At 37.1% G+C, this 15951-nt stretch overlaps 4 protein-coding genes across 6 annotated transcripts; 3 read left to right on the top strand and 1 right to left on the bottom strand.

Moving 5' to 3' along the window:
• Positions 1-75: 75 nt before the first annotated feature.
• Positions 76-4144, bottom strand: LOC135162038 (protein cereblon). Of its 2 annotated transcripts, none has more exons than XM_064120161.1 (5): positions 3863-4144; positions 3226-3281; positions 2837-3166; positions 1049-1650; positions 76-841 (listed from the first exon to the last, which is right to left on the bottom strand). In XM_064120161.1, exons 1-5 carry the CDS (start codon positions 3918-3920, stop codon positions 634-636), a joined length of 1254 nt encoding a protein of 417 aa, XP_063976231.1. In that variant the 5' UTR covers positions 3921-4144; the 3' UTR covers positions 76-633. The 2 variants fall into 2 exon arrangements, with proteins under 2 accessions (XP_063976231.1, XP_063976320.1); XM_064120250.1 differs by lacking the exon at positions 3863-4144 and adding an exon at positions 3503-3765.
• A 467-nt stretch (positions 4145-4611) lies between these two features.
• On the top strand, positions 4612-12098 carry LOC135161408 (mediator of RNA polymerase II transcription subunit 26). 2 transcript variants are annotated; one of them, XM_064118981.1, is made up of 4 exons: positions 4612-5888; positions 6805-6879; positions 7201-7482; positions 9284-12098. In XM_064118981.1, the coding sequence occupies exons 1-4, from the start codon at positions 5826-5828 to the stop codon at positions 10361-10363; spliced, it is 1500 nt and encodes a 499-aa protein (XP_063975051.1). In that variant the 5' UTR covers positions 4612-5825; the 3' UTR covers positions 10364-12098. The 2 variants fall into 2 exon arrangements, with proteins under 2 accessions (XP_063975051.1, XP_063975133.1); XM_064119063.1 differs by lacking the exon at positions 4612-5888 and adding an exon at positions 6080-6225.
• Positions 12099-12419: 321 nt separating this feature from the next.
• On the top strand, positions 12420-14268 carry LOC135164010 (THUMP domain-containing protein 1 homolog). The gene is made up of 3 exons (XM_064124004.1): positions 12420-12857; positions 13042-13286; positions 13566-14268. Exons 1-3 carry the CDS (start codon positions 12543-12545, stop codon positions 13930-13932), a joined length of 927 nt encoding a protein of 308 aa, XP_063980074.1. The 5' UTR covers positions 12420-12542; the 3' UTR covers positions 13933-14268.
• Positions 14269-14628: 360 nt separating this feature from the next.
• LOC135165607 (prefoldin subunit 4) lies at positions 14629-15827 on the top strand. Its single transcript, XM_064127094.1, has 4 exons — positions 14629-14788; positions 14876-14980; positions 15057-15173; positions 15555-15827. The coding sequence occupies exons 1-4, from the start codon at positions 14750-14752 to the stop codon at positions 15705-15707; spliced, it is 414 nt and encodes a 137-aa protein (XP_063983164.1). The 5' UTR covers positions 14629-14749; the 3' UTR covers positions 15708-15827.
• The last annotated feature ends 124 nt before the right edge of the window (positions 15828-15951 follow it).

The following is a 15951-nucleotide window of genomic DNA, read 5'->3' as shown; positions in this document are numbered from 1 at the left end:
TAAAGTAAAAACCACGTGGCGGGCTATCAAAACTAGTAGATGATTATTATGAAAAATAAGAGATTACAATAGAAATAATTTTTATGCAGTTTAATACAGCAGAGCTATACATCGGGAAATAATATTTTTCCAACATGTGATGCAATAATTATATTTTGCACGATGAAACGCGGGATTTTTTATTATAAATTTATAGAAAGGGGGATTCTTATTCACTAGCAGAGAACTAGTGGGTTAAAATGCCGGGCGAAGGGCTGCATTAATCATGAAGGCAATTCAATATTTTTTTTCTTCACTTTGAAAATGCGATTATTTTTTATCAGTCAGTATTTTTGGAGATATTGAATTTTTACAAAAATTCATTTTTCCAATTTTTCTTACTTCATAGAAACGACATATAATAAATTATAACAGTTCCATGGTTTACTCCTGTCAACCGCAGAACGTGGACGAGAATGCAAAAACCATCATAAGTAAATTTAATAGTCGATGAAAATGGGGGAATTAATTGACGACAATTCAATTAATCAAATATTCCTAAGGATTATTGTCATTGAGGTGACTCCTGACAGACCAAACAAGCCAGAGGTAAGTCTATGATCAACCACAAACAAGAAAATTCATTCGAATATGTTATCCCCCCTCGAGATCCAAGATCCCTAAGGAATCGTCGCCGTCATCATCCTCGTCGTCATCTTCATTTTCATCCGGATCTCCCCAGACGAGGTCTGCTCTGGTTAGACCCCAGAAGGATTTGGGGATTAAGTCTGAGCGAGTTGCGGTGAATTTCCAGCCTTTGTGAAACCCACAACGTGCGCAATTGGCAATGACCCAGGCATATCTGGAGTATTAAAAATACGTAATTATCCCTAATTTTATTTTTAAACAGGAAGTGGATTATTATTTGAAAAATCGGACCATTGAAATTTTATCGAGACTCCGATAGTATCTAGATGGAACGAGAGGGGAGTATACGAAGACGGATAATATATTTATATGTTTTTATGTGAATTATTGGGAAAAAACATGTTCCATCAGATTTACTCACCCAGGAAACCAACTGCACTCCGTAGAAGGTGGATCTGGTCTCAGAATAAGTGACTGGGTTCGATATACCGTGACAGTTTCATGAATGGCGCCATGAGGATTGCAATAGGCACTTTGAAGTCCCTCCGTATTCATTGGAAAGACATCTACCTGTTTCGCAACAACAACCCGACAATGGGCACAGACAAACAATTTTTCCTGAAGTTTTGCCAAAAGTTTTACTTCCATTTGCAATCTTTGAATGGCGCAATCCAATTCTAAGAGTGATATCTTCATTTTGTCTTTCATTATCAAATTTTGAGCGACCCAAAAGGATAATTCTGTCGGGTCTGTTGGTATATTGATACCTTTTGAGTCGACGAAACGCAAATATTGGTGAATTTTCATTGCCAGACGACGGGGATTATACTGGTTGTAAACCCAGGCCGGCCATGGCGTCAGTACCGAATCTAATTTGGCTACTTTATTTTGTTCTTGCGCCTCCTTTTCATTAGTCGGTATAATACGGAGACGGTCTAGGCAGGCCAGACGATCGTCGTGGAAGGGTGGCCCCAACTCTATCTCCGGCAAAATTTGTACGTCTGCGGAAATTCTTCCTGATGACTGAAATCAATTATTGTGAATATCAATGCAAGCATTTTCCAACAATTTGTGGGATTTTTACTGAACGATTTTTTTCCACCAACTTCTATCATGAGAATTGATATTTCATTTTATGAAAACCAATAGACAATGCGAAAAAATCAAATTTTCAGAAACCCCATTGCAATAGATATTATTCGTTAAATAAACGCGACACTACGGGATATTCTAGTTTAAAATTGTTCCAGATATATCTAGAAAATTTATCGGTAATCTCAGAAATATTATTGATATGTTATTTTTATCTTGAGTATTCTTTTCATTTTATATTCATAATTTTTGCAATAGTCCATGCTTCGAGACATGCAAATACAAATTGTAGATACAAGAGTAAAATTTATGGATTTAGGAAAATTATTTCATACTAGTTTCAATTTTCCATTTTCTCCGTAAATGGAGTGATAATGCGGATTTGAGGTAAAGATAATTAATGAGCAGTAATTATTCGTTTAATAGGCGAGATAATTCATTTTTTTTTCAACTACAAAGAAAATTCTTCGTCATTAACATTGATAATAATAATACTATTTTGGTCCCAACCATATGGCTCGGCGTCTTCTACACTTTACGTTACATTTTTGTGGTTAAAGACAAGTCATAAAGCAAGATGCATTGGCCTATAGTCCTTGGTATACGTGTGTAATGACTAAAGCCCGTATGAATAAAAAATAATAATAATACTCAATGCACGAAAAATATTCCAGGATAGACCTAATTCCGATATTCGTCATTTAATCTTCTTAAATACCTCCAGTATCATTATAACAAGGCAGACGGGGATTACAATAAATTGTACCATTAGTCCTTAAACTGAGTTACGAAAAGGTTTTACAACCATAAGCATGGCAAGAAAATATAATCCATGGAAAGAGGAATTAATGGGGGGTCAGTGGGGTATGAAAATTATCATCGACCCAGTTTTTGATTGATTTCTCGGTTATAATTTAGAGTCCTGCAGAGACAGGAAAATTCTTGTCTCGAGTTCTATTGTTACTCTCAATTCACTCTATAATAAAGTTGGCAATAAAGAATTTGTCATCTACCGTATACTCCAATCTCGACATAATTATCGAAATATCACCAGTGATAAAAATGGACTTGACCGAGTTTGTGTTATGCTACTTAATTAATAATCTCAGGTACTTACACTACGGATGCGTAAAATCTTGAACCGTTGCCTCCCCTTGGCTTTGACCCTCACCTCATTAGTCCCCGTATTCTCGGAGTATTCGTAAATTTCGGCAGTAGTTCCAATGGAGAATCCCCGGTTATACCTCAAACAAGCCACCCCGAATGTTTTGTCCTTCTTAAGGCATTTCCTGAGCATCTCCATAGTTCTGATGTTGTATTCCATCATGGGGAGGGTCTGTCCGGGAAATAGAACCATTGACTTCTCCGCGAGAAGCGGCAGATCCACGTAGATACCGTTATCCAAGAGGGTTCTACCTCGCAAAACTTCGAGATCGTTTCCTAAATACTGTTTTTATGGGGATTGTTAGTACCGTTTTGATTTTTTCAAGGGGTTCATCGACTTACGGAGTGTGACGTGGCCAGCGTCATGTCGAAGGTCTTCTCGAGGGTTCCAGATGAATCTGAAAACATTTATTTTATTATTTTATATTTGATAACTTATCGATAGGGTGCCCTAGGCTCCCTTGGATTTTTCTCGCGGGTATCGCTTGAAATGGAAAGTTCTTCTTCTTTTGGATGCCAATAATTTGTTTTTCCTCTATTTTTACTGATTTTAAGAACATATTCAAGAGTATATTCGTCTTAGGACCAAAGAACGGCAAAGGAGGATAATTAAACTTGCCGGCAATTAACAGTAGATCAGAAAGTTCCGCTGTTTGGTATAGATACTATCAATTCAATCATTTGCAATTATAAAATTCACTAATTAAGATGGCGTGAGAACAATAAAAATAAAAATAAATATTACACCAGGGTATGACCTATTTCTGTAAGTTTTTTAAATGATTTTCAACATTTTACTATCGACACTCAAATTCAGAGCAAAGTTTTCAAACTAAATTCATGATAATATGTTCAGAAACTCAGGGTCAAATTTTCAAGTCTTTCAACAAAGACTATGTATCGAAGACTTTTCAAGTCTTTGCGGAAATGATAAAATATTCAAATTCTTCGTCGTGTGTAGGGAAATTTCGATAGCTACCGTCCATTTCCTCGACTCCATTGTCATCGTCACCAACACCTAGCTCATTGTCATCCATCGTTGTGCGAAGAACTGCGATCAACGATGAAAGCTCCCGGAACCACTGGACAATCACTTTTGCAATTACAAATTTCTCGGAAAGAAAGAAGATTCAAGGCGTCGCTTCCCGTTCAGAGGGACTGTCAATGGCGCATTAATAATGCTAAGATAGCACACGAGCAATGATGATATGCGTAATATACACACTAGTGGAGTAATGTTATTTTATAGAAAGGGTTAACAAGTTTGAGGGGCAGGGGGAGAAGGGTAGACCCACGACAGACTCGTGGACTCGACTGACAAAACAGTTGATCGCCCGAGGTGCGCGCATGCCCAGTCTGAATGACAGCAAAAATTTTACACCAGAAATTTTCTTTCAATTATTTCATCTAATATTTTATTTTGGAATGTTCTCGCATCGGTTTATGATCATTTCATTTAGTGTATTTAATCCGTGGAATCTTTATCCGCTCATTAGAGGCATTAAGAGAGAAACTGCCAGATAACCTATAATCCTTGAATTATAGGGTCCATCCAGATGTTAGTCATTCCAGATGATCCCCTAATTGTAAATGAAAGATTTGAGAACTCTGAGGAAACAATTTACCGAAATGTGGGGAAACTTTTGCGCCTTGGATGGTCAATTATTTACTTTATGATCTATTAGAAATGCAAGATGTGGTTGGAAGTGAACGCAGCCATATTGTCAACTCGTATTTTCAAACATTTTTCAAAGTTAATCCCTCTTTTTTACCTCAATCACTACCGTTTCCATTCGGTTTCTGAGATATAAAAGAATTTATCAAACCCTTTTTCGGATTTATCTATCTACTTTTGTATGAGAATTGATGGCGCAAACTTCTGCCCACATTTCATTACGTTTGTAACAATTAATACAAAAATAGGAAAACGAAGAAAAATTTTGCATTATTAATATTGTAATAATGAGTAAAACACAATCTTAAGAATATTTCGAACAATTTATTAGAATTGATTTATTCCAATTGATTCAGAAAAGAATAAGAACTGTCAATGGACATTGGAATATTTTAACTATTGTTTAATTGTTGAATTCTGACAGTTTCTCCACTCGAGAGATATTTTATTTCCAGAATTTGAAGGTTTTTGAGTACGCATTCGTGGGGGATTTCCCCATGGTTTGAAAATCCCGGGGGTTGAGGGAAGGGGCGACGAACGAACAGTTACCGGAAGTGATCGCACTCTCTATAATTAGTAATAAAGTGACGCCCACTTTTCCAGATATGTCATTTCCATGTATTTAAAGTTCCTCAAGTCTATTCTAAAGGATCGACAAAGCTCGCAATCTCAAATGGTAATTAGCCAATGATAAAATCCACCAATGGTGTCGGCCCTTCCCCTGAGCCGAGCTCTAATTGGTCATAAGTTTGACATTGGTGGAGTGGTGGGGATGGCGCAGGTGGCCGAGAGCCGGCGAAATGGGCCGAAGCATGCTAAGTGAGACAGCGATTGAGGGGACGAAGGATGCTATGGTAGCGAGAGCTAGGAGGCACTCGGGCGGCAGGGAGGGCACGCGAGCGAACGAGCCAATGTTAGTACGTTCGTCGTCGCCATTGCCAGTGCGTTCTCGCCCTCGCAGTCGTGCGCTACATCTCGTGTGCGACGGTTCTTACATGTTGAGAACGATAACTCGCAAAATAACAATTTTCACGAAAGAATTATATCCATCATAACATAAGGATACCATAACAAATAGAATTTTTACACAGATAATATAAACCTAGAGAAAGAGAAATATTTAATTGTAAATTAAGACAACTTGGATCCCCTGTCAACATCATAAATATATCGAAGAAAAATATATATTGTTAAATCATTTGTCAAGATTTTTGAGATAATTAACAGTTGTGGACCCTCAAATAAATTAATAGTGAGCTCTCTACCAATGCAGCAGCATTGCACCGAGCTCACCCAAAAATTGTTGAACTCAATTGATAAGGAGTACAATGTAAGTAATTTATCCAACGTCAACTCTCCCGGAGGAGTATTAATATTTTTTTTAACAACGCATTTACGAGTTTTGAAGTGTTAAAATTTTGAGTTAGAAAAAAAAAGAAACGCCAAGAATCCGTCGACATAACCCCCGACGTACGTACGAAGAGTGTGTGTTTCACCGACTAAGCCCGATTCCCGACAATTCCGCCGTCCGTACAGTCAAACGGCTATCATGCCACTCTCGTTTACTCGTCTCCTTAGCCTACACTTGTGCGATGGTTTTTGTGTGTTAGTGTAACTGTGGTGACATACACCAGTGTATCAGTGGTTCAGTTCATTCACGTGCATAGGTGGTTTACACGTGTGGGGTATTAATTTGGGTGTGAGGGTGACGAAGAATGGCGACTACGTTACGATGATGACGAAATGAATATTTTTCAGGGTTTTTTGGGCTTTGACAATATTTTGGAAATTTCCGGGGGTGACTTTGCAGGATGGGCTAGCATAATTTTTGGGGATTTTTCGGCTACAATATGAGACCTTTCTGGCACATGGTTACGACGATTTAACAGTGGATATGTGTGACCTCGTGGAAAACTTTTACGGGATTATTTGTTGAATAATTTTCAAAGATTCCGGAATTTAATTCATACTTTTGAGAGTTGGGGGATATTGTCTGCGGGTTCACGGATATTTGGACGACAATTTTCGGTTTTGCTTCTTTAAAGCCTGGGTGGACAAGCCCAATGTAGTCAAAATATTGGAATTACATTATGGATATATTCAGTTTAAACAAAATACTCATGGCGGAATAGATTTCTTATATCACATTTTTACGAGTCATTGGACTAGCTGTTACACCTAAATAACTTTGTCATATGAATTTTAATTATTTCATAATAATAATGATAATCTACGTGCTGTTTCAGGTCGTCGATATGGGCGCCGTCGTGGATGTCATCACAGCCCTGGAAAAGACGACAATCACCAAAGAAGTGCTCGAGGTAATTATAATGTTATTAATGAATGATACACAGTTGTGCACCATTATCACTGATCAGTACACAATTTGGAAAACAGCTTTTTGTTGTTTTGGGTACATGAATGATCAGTAATTTTTTATGGTTTGATTTCCATGAGATGGGACTGAAATAAATGGGTGAATAGATGATCAGCAAGAGAATTGGAAAATTCATTTGTCCATGTCCACATAATTTTCATTAGTTTTTTCAATAATAAGGCACTATTGACAGATGTGCTCTGTAAAATAACGAAATAAAATTTATAAAACATAAATACAATAATAATTATTATTACTCATGTAGATTACACGACTTGGAAAGCACATTAACGAATTACGACGTCAAACAACAAATGATGCACTGGCTAAGCGGGCTAAGGATCTGGTCCGAAGATGGCGAGAAATGGTCTTACCGCCCACCAATTCCTCGGCACAAGTGGCTGGAGGTGTAGCGGCTGTACATGGAATCAATGGAATAAAGCCACAGAGTCCTGGAGTACGGGGTATACATAGACCACGTAGTCCACTTGGGAGTAAAAATTTTAAACCACAGAGTCCACTTTTACGAGATGGAGCACCATTCAAGGTACATGATCTACTTGTCTTTTAAGAGTTCCATTGAGTCCATTAGAATTGATTTCATGTCCTGAGATGGAGATCACCTCTGGACAGTTTGATTCGTTATTCAAACTTTGTTCACAAGCGAGCGTAGATTGTTTTTCGTGTAGTTTTGTCTTAGCATGAGGTTTTTAGCACAGTTCATTCAGTCATTTCTCGAACCTTTTCATTCATGAAGTGAAATATATTTTTGTCTTGATGTTATTAATGGGAAATGCCCCGGGGTGAAGTCCCTGGAGATCTACGAGAAAAATACTACAAATGGCATAATACCACACTGTTAGGCTCTCAGGAAGAGATTACACACAACAAATTGGTGAAATGGAGGGGCGGTTTATTAATTAATGGCTCGAGACACGAACCCCATGGCAAACAATGGTTTCATATTCAAGTTTCACAAATGGCTTATATAAATATTCATTTAATATATTTCTACGTTCGAGGGTTCGTTCTTTTGATAATACTGGCATCACTTGATTGATTGAGATCTCCAAAGAGAATAATTAATATCGACGTTACGGAAGATATATTTCCAATATTTGGACATCATTCAGATAATAGAGAAATACTGGAGGTTTAGAAGAAAGCCGCAACAATATACTATTTCTACCCATTAGAATTATCTTTTCAATCAATATCAGATGGTTCTATTCAGCTTATTTTACTTTTGTGTCTGAATGGGGGCATTAAAATCGTTTTATTTTTAGATTTTCTAATTTTTTTTTCTATGCACGTGTCTGGGGTTTTGAGGAAATGAATGGGTAGCTTATGAGGGAATCTTCAAAAATGAAGTTCTAGTTATTTTTAACTAAAATGGTTCTTCTTATCTGTTGAAATCTGTTCATTATCATCACAAGAAACCCCTCGTCAATAGTAGTTTATTGAGCTTGAAACCTGCTGAGAATATGGGATTTGTTGTTTTGCATATTTTTTGTGAATTTGATAGGGTAGAGTATGTTTTTGTCGAATCGTTCGCCTTTATGGAGGAGTCTTCCAGAGAAAATCCCTCTGAAGCTCAAGTTTCATAACTGACATGTATATTAATCTTCAGTTTAATGTATGTCCAAGTCCAGTGTTTCTGTTTTAATGATAGTACAATGTTCCCTCTTATCTGTCCAAATCTGCGTATCAACATGAAAACGATTTTTTCGTAGATTGTAGTCTCTCCTAGATCTTTGCTCAATTTGAAAATTTCTGAAGTAGTTTCTCCATTATCAGTTTAGGGAATACCTTCACTAGGGTTTTTTATTTGAGGGCACAATAACCGATGTAAACACTTTGGTTTTAGTTCTCTAGGGAATGGTTGATTGTAAGTGTGAATGGAAAACATTCAATTAAGCAAACACGTTTTTTTGGGAAAATGACGCAATGAGTTGGTGAAAGTTGAGACGAAAAAACCATGGAAGACGTAAATGAAAGGGGTCCATTGGGTTTTGAGTCGATTATTTTCTGAGGCATTTGTGCTGTATTAAATTTATTTGCTTGTTTATAACTCCCAACTTGTGTAGTTTTTTTCTTCATATCTTCAATTGAGTCAGTTCTGACTATTATTCATTTTCAATGGATATCTCGGGGTCAAAGGCAAATAGCACAGATACAAAAAAAGCCTGCATCACAAAAATTTCACTGTCTCCCTTAAACATATACTTGAAAAAAAATGGGTAGTCATAGTCAACCAAATTTCTTAAGGTACTTGAATATTTTCAAACTCCCAACGCTGGAAAAAAAATTAAATACATTTTAAATAATACATAATTTTTTGCATACAGGTCCTGAGTCCAGCCCTCTCTCTGGCCAGCGATCAGTCACGTTCACCAAATCTACCGCCAACGAAGCACCTGCCAGCATCTCTCTCCCAAAATCACAGATTAAATCAGCCGAATTCACCAAAACTCTCAACGACATCACACAATCCATCCCTCGACGCAGTACCCCGCACCCACAGCTCCAACAAACGTCTACGAAAAGACGAGCCAATAGACACTTCATCAAAAGACGATCATATTCATAAGAAACAACGGATCAATGGTGAAAGCGTAAATATTAATATTAATACAAACTCGCAAGTGCCTAGCCCAATGCCAATAAATTCATCAGTGGATGTTATCACTCCTCCTGACGATAGCAGTGTGGATATTGGTGGGGGACCGAAAAAACGTGGACGTAAAAAGGGTAGTAAATCATTGAAGAATCAACAACAACAGCAAGATCGTGTTAAGGAAAAACTTGCCAGTATATCGCGCAATCCAAAGTTGAAAACAACCCAGGAACTGTTGGCTGATTTACAGGCAAGGGGCTCAACAGTCACTGCGGCTGGCACCTGCAGGACAGTGATCGAGCCACCAACGACCGAGGAAATACTTCGTGGTGATGGCAATGATATTTCCTATTCTCACAATAATCGAGCGAAATTGACCAATTCTGGCAAGAAAAATGGCGGTGATGGAGGGGAGTCTATTGATAACGAAAAGTTTGACAAACCCCCGTCTCATGATCTCACCGTCGAAGAAATTCTCGCCAAACTACCACCTCTAGATCACGACTCGATAAGGTGGAGTGATGATGAGGAACCAGCAAGTCCTGTTAAGAGGGATATCCATGATGAAGATGTTGATAGATTGCATAATCGTTGTGTCGAGGGTCTCAATGGCAATTATCAGCTCAATCTAGTGCAGTCAGAGGGCAAGGATGCTGCTGATGATGATTGTGATATTAAGAGGATATCCGGTATTTACAGACATCGGAGTAGCGAACCTGGTAGAGAATTCAGAGAATGGCACGAGATGCTAGCGAGGCCCAGCTATGACGGCCAAATCCTCCACATATTGCCTTACGTTATCATTGATTAATTTTAATCGACGAATTATTTCTCTCATTTATTGGCGGTGATGAGGGGTTGTCGAGGCCCAAGGATTATCTGTCGTTTTTTTTTTTCAATTTGTATATTTGCGTTTTCCTCTGAGACTAGATAGTTCAGAACTCGAACTAGTTGGGACTAATTTTTTTTCGTGTCATTCTCACGTGTCTTCCGTTCGTCGTTTCGAATTATTTGGGATCGTCTTGGTTCTGATGATGGGACAATGAATGGGATGGGGGTGATGGAGGGAATGTGGACAGTTGTTGATATTCGAGGGTGATAAACCTGGGACTATGGCGATTGCGTTGTTGGCATTTGGCTAGGATAACAAATTACTTCTTCTCGTTTTACTTATTTTTTTCTTTCTTTCAATTATTATTACTTAATTCTTTCGTGATGGAAGTAAGAATTATTGTTCTTGAGGTTTTTCTGAGTAATCATTACTGTAAATAGTTAAAGTGTAAATTGAGAGGAGAGGGATTGAATTCGTTACCGATTGGATTTGCGATCATTTTTTGATCTCAGATTGTCTGAAATATTATGATCAATGTTGCAACTGTAAATTATCCATCACATGAAAAGTGCCACTGAGGGGAGATAGTGTGGTAGGGGAGAAAATTTATTTCAATTCTTTGAGTTTTATTTTGGCAACGACAATATGTAGAACAATTTCCGAGAAATCATTCAGTAGAGAAAGGGTAAAACGGTTCTAGTTGGTTTGTACTATTGATCAGTTTTTCACGAATATTTTTGTAGATTAGGAGAATTTCGATGTCTCCTCCGGATTCGAGGACAGTTCTTCGAAAATCCAATCCAAAGCCGACTTGACTTGAATTGTTTTACCCTTTCGCTAGTGAACTATATTTAAATTAATCAGAAGAACAAAAATTGTAATTAAGCGGGAATGATACAGTGGAGATGGGAATGAAATTGTAAGGGAAGGTAGGGCGTGCGTACCGATTTTATATTCTTGAAGAATCGAATCGTACCAATTGGCAAATTTTGTACATGAATGCAAAATTTTTGGTACATTTGAAATTAATTGAGGTGCCTTTTCATTGTTTCTATGTTCATTGAGCCTTTTGTTTATTTTTTCTGATCACCCTGTCATAACTGAAGCAAAATATATTTTGATGGTGAAAAACAATCCAAAAATAAAGCGACTGATGATTTCATTTCACAAGTTCATGTGAAAAAGATTGATAAGTAGAAACATAAAATAAACTCAAGGGTTTATCTCCACTTTTCCTCTGTCAAATGGTCCACAATAGGTACGATAAATAAATTATATTTTGTGCACTTGTCAAATTATTTAATTTAAGCTCTATAGGATTTTGAAAATGATTTTACTATCAATGAAATGACAAACGAGTTAAAAAAATTAATTGTCAATTTTCTTATTGTATTATTCGTGTTGGCCGATTATTATTATTTCGAGACCTGAGAAATACATAGCAAACAATGACTCGGAGGATCAACAGCAAATGAAAGACTGAAAAAGTGTCCCATATGAAAATTATTTTGTGCGCACGTGTTGAAAGTGTAAAAAACAATATCAGCGGATGAAATAAACGCCAAATGTCCGTGAAAATGCATTTGAGTCGTTTTAATTCATATGAATAAGGAGATTCACTCAAATATATAAGTACGTTTGTGACGGTGTAACGTGTTTTCCAAGCAGGTGAACGCAAGAAAAAGAAAAATAAAGTTATTTGTATTTCTCAAAAGTTCGTCTTCTTTCCTAAAAATTGATCCCTTCAAATCCACCCTTATTCATATTATATTTTTGCGGAATGGTGATGTTTCATTACCTAAACATAGAATCCAGAAAAATAAAAAAAATACAGATAAACGAGCTAAATAAAATCAGACTAATGCTCAACTGAATTTTCAATATTCATCTCAAAATGCAATAGAAAGAAAACAATCAATTGCTAAATTATCGACCATAAAATTATCGATTATTACATGATCGATTACGTCTATGAAATAATCGATTATCTCCAAGAATCCGAATGTACCATCAATGGGGTCCTTACTGTATAGGACTCCATTTGTTTACCATTGCCCTTGGTTCTTAACCTCAAAAATCGCCGGTTCAGCGATACATCGTGTCGTGTGCATATCAAGTCTCCAGATTAGTATTCATTAGATAAAAATTGGACCTAGCCATGGGTAACTCTAAAAGAAAATCTAAAAAATCCTGGGGAAGTCAAAAGAGACAGAAAGAATTATATATCAAGGCAGGAATGTCAGGATTCTTGTGCACCTGCAATTGTAAGGAGAAACATTGCATCAGAGATGCCTACAGACTGTTCGAGTCATTCTCCAGTGATGGTTGTGATGATGATAAGGAAATTGTGGAAACAGGAGGTACGGATGGGGCGGTTGGCAATGATATGGAGGTGAAAGAGGATATTTCTGATGCCCTCGTGGAGGAGATCGGGGCTCTCAGGAATGAGAAACCGGTTGATAAGAAATTCCAGGTAATTCACGTAATGCAAATCACATAATCCCCCCATTTGGTGTATACAAGAGTCTCCTCAATACATGCACTACGTGTCGTCCAAGAAGCAATATAGTTCATTGGACACTCGTATTGAAGGATAAGTGATATACGGTAAGCAACAAATTAGTTTCCCAACTGAATGTTCATTTTCTTCTTTATAGTACATCAGCACTGGAGTGAAGAAGGTAATTTTCATACGTTCCACAATACCAGACCCTCTGGCCCTAACGACAAAGATTTTAAAGCATGTGGACGAGACTAAGAAACCTAAAAGTCGATTTATACTCAGGCTCATCCCGATTCTCGTGATCTGCAAGGCCAACATTGACGACATTAAGCACAAGGCTAATGATTTATTCGATAAGTACTTTGTGGAGGCGCCGAAGACTTTCGCTATCGTTGTCAAGTAATTATTTATCAAGCAAAGCTTTATTATTCCCGTGAGAAAAGAAAAAAATTCATTTGTCGAACCGTTCCAACATGGATACCCTTATTCCATAATGAATTTTGTAATGCTTAGTGTTATATTTTGTTAATTGTTTCCAACGTATCGATGACTGTTATGAATTGTGTTTGTGAAGTAAAGAACAAATGGAATTTTTCTTATTAGGGGTCGTCACTCCCATGAAAAAAAATCAAATTCATCGTCATTCACATCTAATACTGTTCAATTAATCACTTCTAGCCGACGCTACAACTCCATGAAGAGGGATGAAATCATTGAGGCCTTAGCTACCCTGATAGCAAATAAAAATTCAGGGAACAAAGCCGACCTAAAAACTCCAGAAATTGCCGTTGTCGTAGAAATCATAAAGAACCACTGTTTCCTGTCAATTGCACCTGAGTACTTCAAGTACAGGAAATACAATTTGACAGAGATTTGCGCTGTAAAAGCCGAATCAGATGAGAGGAAAGATAAGAGTGATGGGCATGAAAAAAATGAGATTGTTGAGGACACAGGAGTGGCCCAGGCTGATGATAATACAGGAGGGGAGGATTCTAGAGGTCCAGACATTGCCAAAGATGAGGACAAGTCCTCAGAGAGGGAATAATCCTTGTCTTTTATTCTCTTTTATTTCATTTCCAGGTATAAACCCAGTTGGATTTCTGGCCTTTGTTTCTGGATAGAAGCATTGTTTATATAAAAACGTATTTATTATTATCATTCATCAAATTCTTTGTGATTTTCCGTTTAGTTCTAGATGAGCTGACGATTTTATTTTATTGTTTTTTTCACTCGACGTCATTTAACTTGAGAACTAGAACTTTACCTGAAGAATAAGTTGATTCTTTATTTGTGGATTAAATATTGTATTGTTAGACTTGAAGGGAGATGGATAGACGTTATCCTTGATGAATAATAATAAAAATATCAGATTTGGTAAAAAGATGAGCGATTTCATCATTGTTCAATAAATTCCCCAGCCGTATAATTCTTCAGAGTTGTTAAATGAACTTGTCAGCAAGCAATTTTGAGAGATATCAGAGATTTTTCATACGAAAGTTTTCCAACAAAAGAGAAGGTGATGCCTGTCCAGGGGTCTGGAAAGACTGAGGCCGATGATAACAAGGATAGAGAGACTAATATGCCTTTTTAGTTTGAGGTTACTTCGTTTATTTCACGTTCGAAACGCGTCTTTCAAGCGAATAATAAAAAATCATTCTTCTTTTGAAGATTCAATATTCTATTTGTAAAAATTCAGAAGAAATATTAAAAATGACCTACTCCACCCCATTGAACGCCATATCTGCGATACGCCCTCCCTCTCGTAGGCACTTCTTGAACTTTTAAACCTGCCAGAAATCTCAGGTTTTCGTCCACGATTTCCTGACAATCATCTCCAAAACTTATTGAAACAATTAGGAAAAATGGCAGGAGGAACAAAAGCTCAGGGAGCATTTCAGCCGGTGAGGAAATAATAAATAAAATTATAAAACTGTTTTTCTCCTCAAGATAGTTTATGTGGATTCACTCTAACCTCTAACCCATCACAGGACTCTGACATTCATATTTCCTACGAGGATCAACAGAAAATAAATAGATTCGCGAAGCAGAATGCCCAAATGGATGACTTGAAGGAGGAGTTGAAGATAAGACAGGTACAATTTTTCAACACACTGAATTTTCTTGCACTACCATAAATGGTTATGTCATTGGTGTTCTCGATATCTTTAGAACGATTTGAAAAATCTGGAGGATGCCTGCGATGAGCTTGCACTGATGGATGACGATGCTAAGATACCGTACAGAATTGGAGATCTTTTTGTCAATCAGGATTTAGAAAAAACACAGGTGAAGTAGCTTTATCGATACGATTAAGGTAAATCTGCTTATGGTCGATCAAATACTGGTAATTATCACATTTCATGATTTTAAAAACTTCGAGAATCTATTCCAATCACAGACATTAGTACTTTTTAAACGACAAAAATCATAGGCATAACTTATTTTCTTAGAAGGTACGAGAGAAAAATCTCATTTACATATGGAAGTTAAGGAATTTGTAATTTTCTTGTGTAGTAATTTGACTGACGTTGAATACTTAAGATTAGGGTATCCTCATCTTCAGTTAGCCGACCATAAGATTATTTACCTTCATTGTGGAAGCACAATTATAAATGGTTGAATTTGCTGATTGATTATGAACTTCATCGATTCCGTTTTATACTGTAGAAATGCTTGGAAGAGGCGAAAGAGAAGAAGCTCTCCGAAATATCTGAACTCGAGACCAAGTGTTCCGACCTGAAGACAATAATGACAGATCTGAAGACACAACTCTACGCGAAATTCGGGAGTCACATCAACCTAGAGACTGATGAAGATTGAGTTTTAATTCAATGAAGAATAATCAAAACGCTTACTTTCATCCACGCTAAATCTTTGCAGTCATATTCTCTATGTTGCTACCGGATATCAGTTATTTCAATAAAATTTTATATACTAGAAGTATGTACGTAATTTTGAAAGGTCTGCGCACATCCTGCCATCCTATCGCCTCTCCTCTCCTGCCATTAATTATACAGATAGTTGTCGAACGTGTATTTTGGACACCAAGGGAGACCAATGAAGG

Source organism: Diachasmimorpha longicaudata, chromosome 1 (assembly GCF_034640455.1).
Source record: "Diachasmimorpha longicaudata isolate KC_UGA_2023 chromosome 1, iyDiaLong2, whole genome shotgun sequence".
Classification (NCBI taxonomy): Eukaryota; Metazoa; Arthropoda; class Insecta; order Hymenoptera; family Braconidae; genus Diachasmimorpha; species Diachasmimorpha longicaudata.
The sequence above is the reverse complement of the archived record's forward strand: the minus strand, read 5'-3'. Positions and strand labels throughout refer to the sequence as shown.

What these genes read in the sequence shown, in the direction of transcription:
- LOC135161408 (XM_064118981.1), top strand. Translation starts at nt 5,826, where the DNA reads ATGCAGCAGCATTGCACCGAGCTCACCCAAAAATTGTTGAACTCAATT. An exon ending in CAATTGATAAGGAGTACAAT is followed by an intron (nt 5,889 to 6,804) that starts GTAAGTAATTTA and finishes GTGCTGTTTCAG; the next exon opens with GTCGTCGATATGGGCGCCGT. An exon ending in GAGATGGAGCACCATTCAAG is followed by an intron (nt 7,483 to 9,283) that starts GTACATGATCTA and finishes TTTTGCATACAG; the next exon opens with GTCCTGAGTCCAGCCCTCTC.
- LOC135164010 (XM_064124004.1), top strand. Translation starts at nt 12,543, where the DNA reads ATGGGTAACTCTAAAAGAAAATCTAAAAAATCCTGGGGAAGTCAAAAG. An exon ending in CGGTTGATAAGAAATTCCAG is followed by an intron (nt 12,858 to 13,041) that starts GTAATTCACGTA and finishes TCTTCTTTATAG; the next exon opens with TACATCAGCACTGGAGTGAA. An exon ending in ACTTTCGCTATCGTTGTCAA is followed by an intron (nt 13,287 to 13,565) that starts GTAATTATTTAT and finishes AATCACTTCTAG; the next exon opens with CCGACGCTACAACTCCATGA.
- LOC135162038 (XM_064120161.1), bottom strand. Translation starts at nt 3,920, where the DNA reads ATGGATGACAATGAGCTAGGTGTTGGTGACGATGACAATGGAGTCGAG. An exon ending in TGGAGTCGAGGAAATGGACG is followed by an intron (nt 3,282 to 3,862) that starts GTAGCTATCGAA and finishes AAATGTTTTCAG; the next exon opens with ATTCATCTGGAACCCTCGAG. An exon ending in GAGTGCAGTTGGTTTCCTGG is followed by an intron (nt 842 to 1,048) that starts GTGAGTAAATCT and finishes TTAATACTCCAG; the next exon opens with ATATGCCTGGGTCATTGCCA.
- LOC135165607 (XM_064127094.1), top strand. Translation starts at nt 14,750, where the DNA reads ATGGCAGGAGGAACAAAAGCTCAGGGAGCATTTCAGCCG. An exon ending in AGGAGTTGAAGATAAGACAG is followed by an intron (nt 14,981 to 15,056) that starts GTACAATTTTTC and finishes CGATATCTTTAG; the next exon opens with AACGATTTGAAAAATCTGGA. An exon ending in AGGATTTAGAAAAAACACAG is followed by an intron (nt 15,174 to 15,554) that starts GTGAAGTAGCTT and finishes TTTATACTGTAG; the next exon opens with AAATGCTTGGAAGAGGCGAA.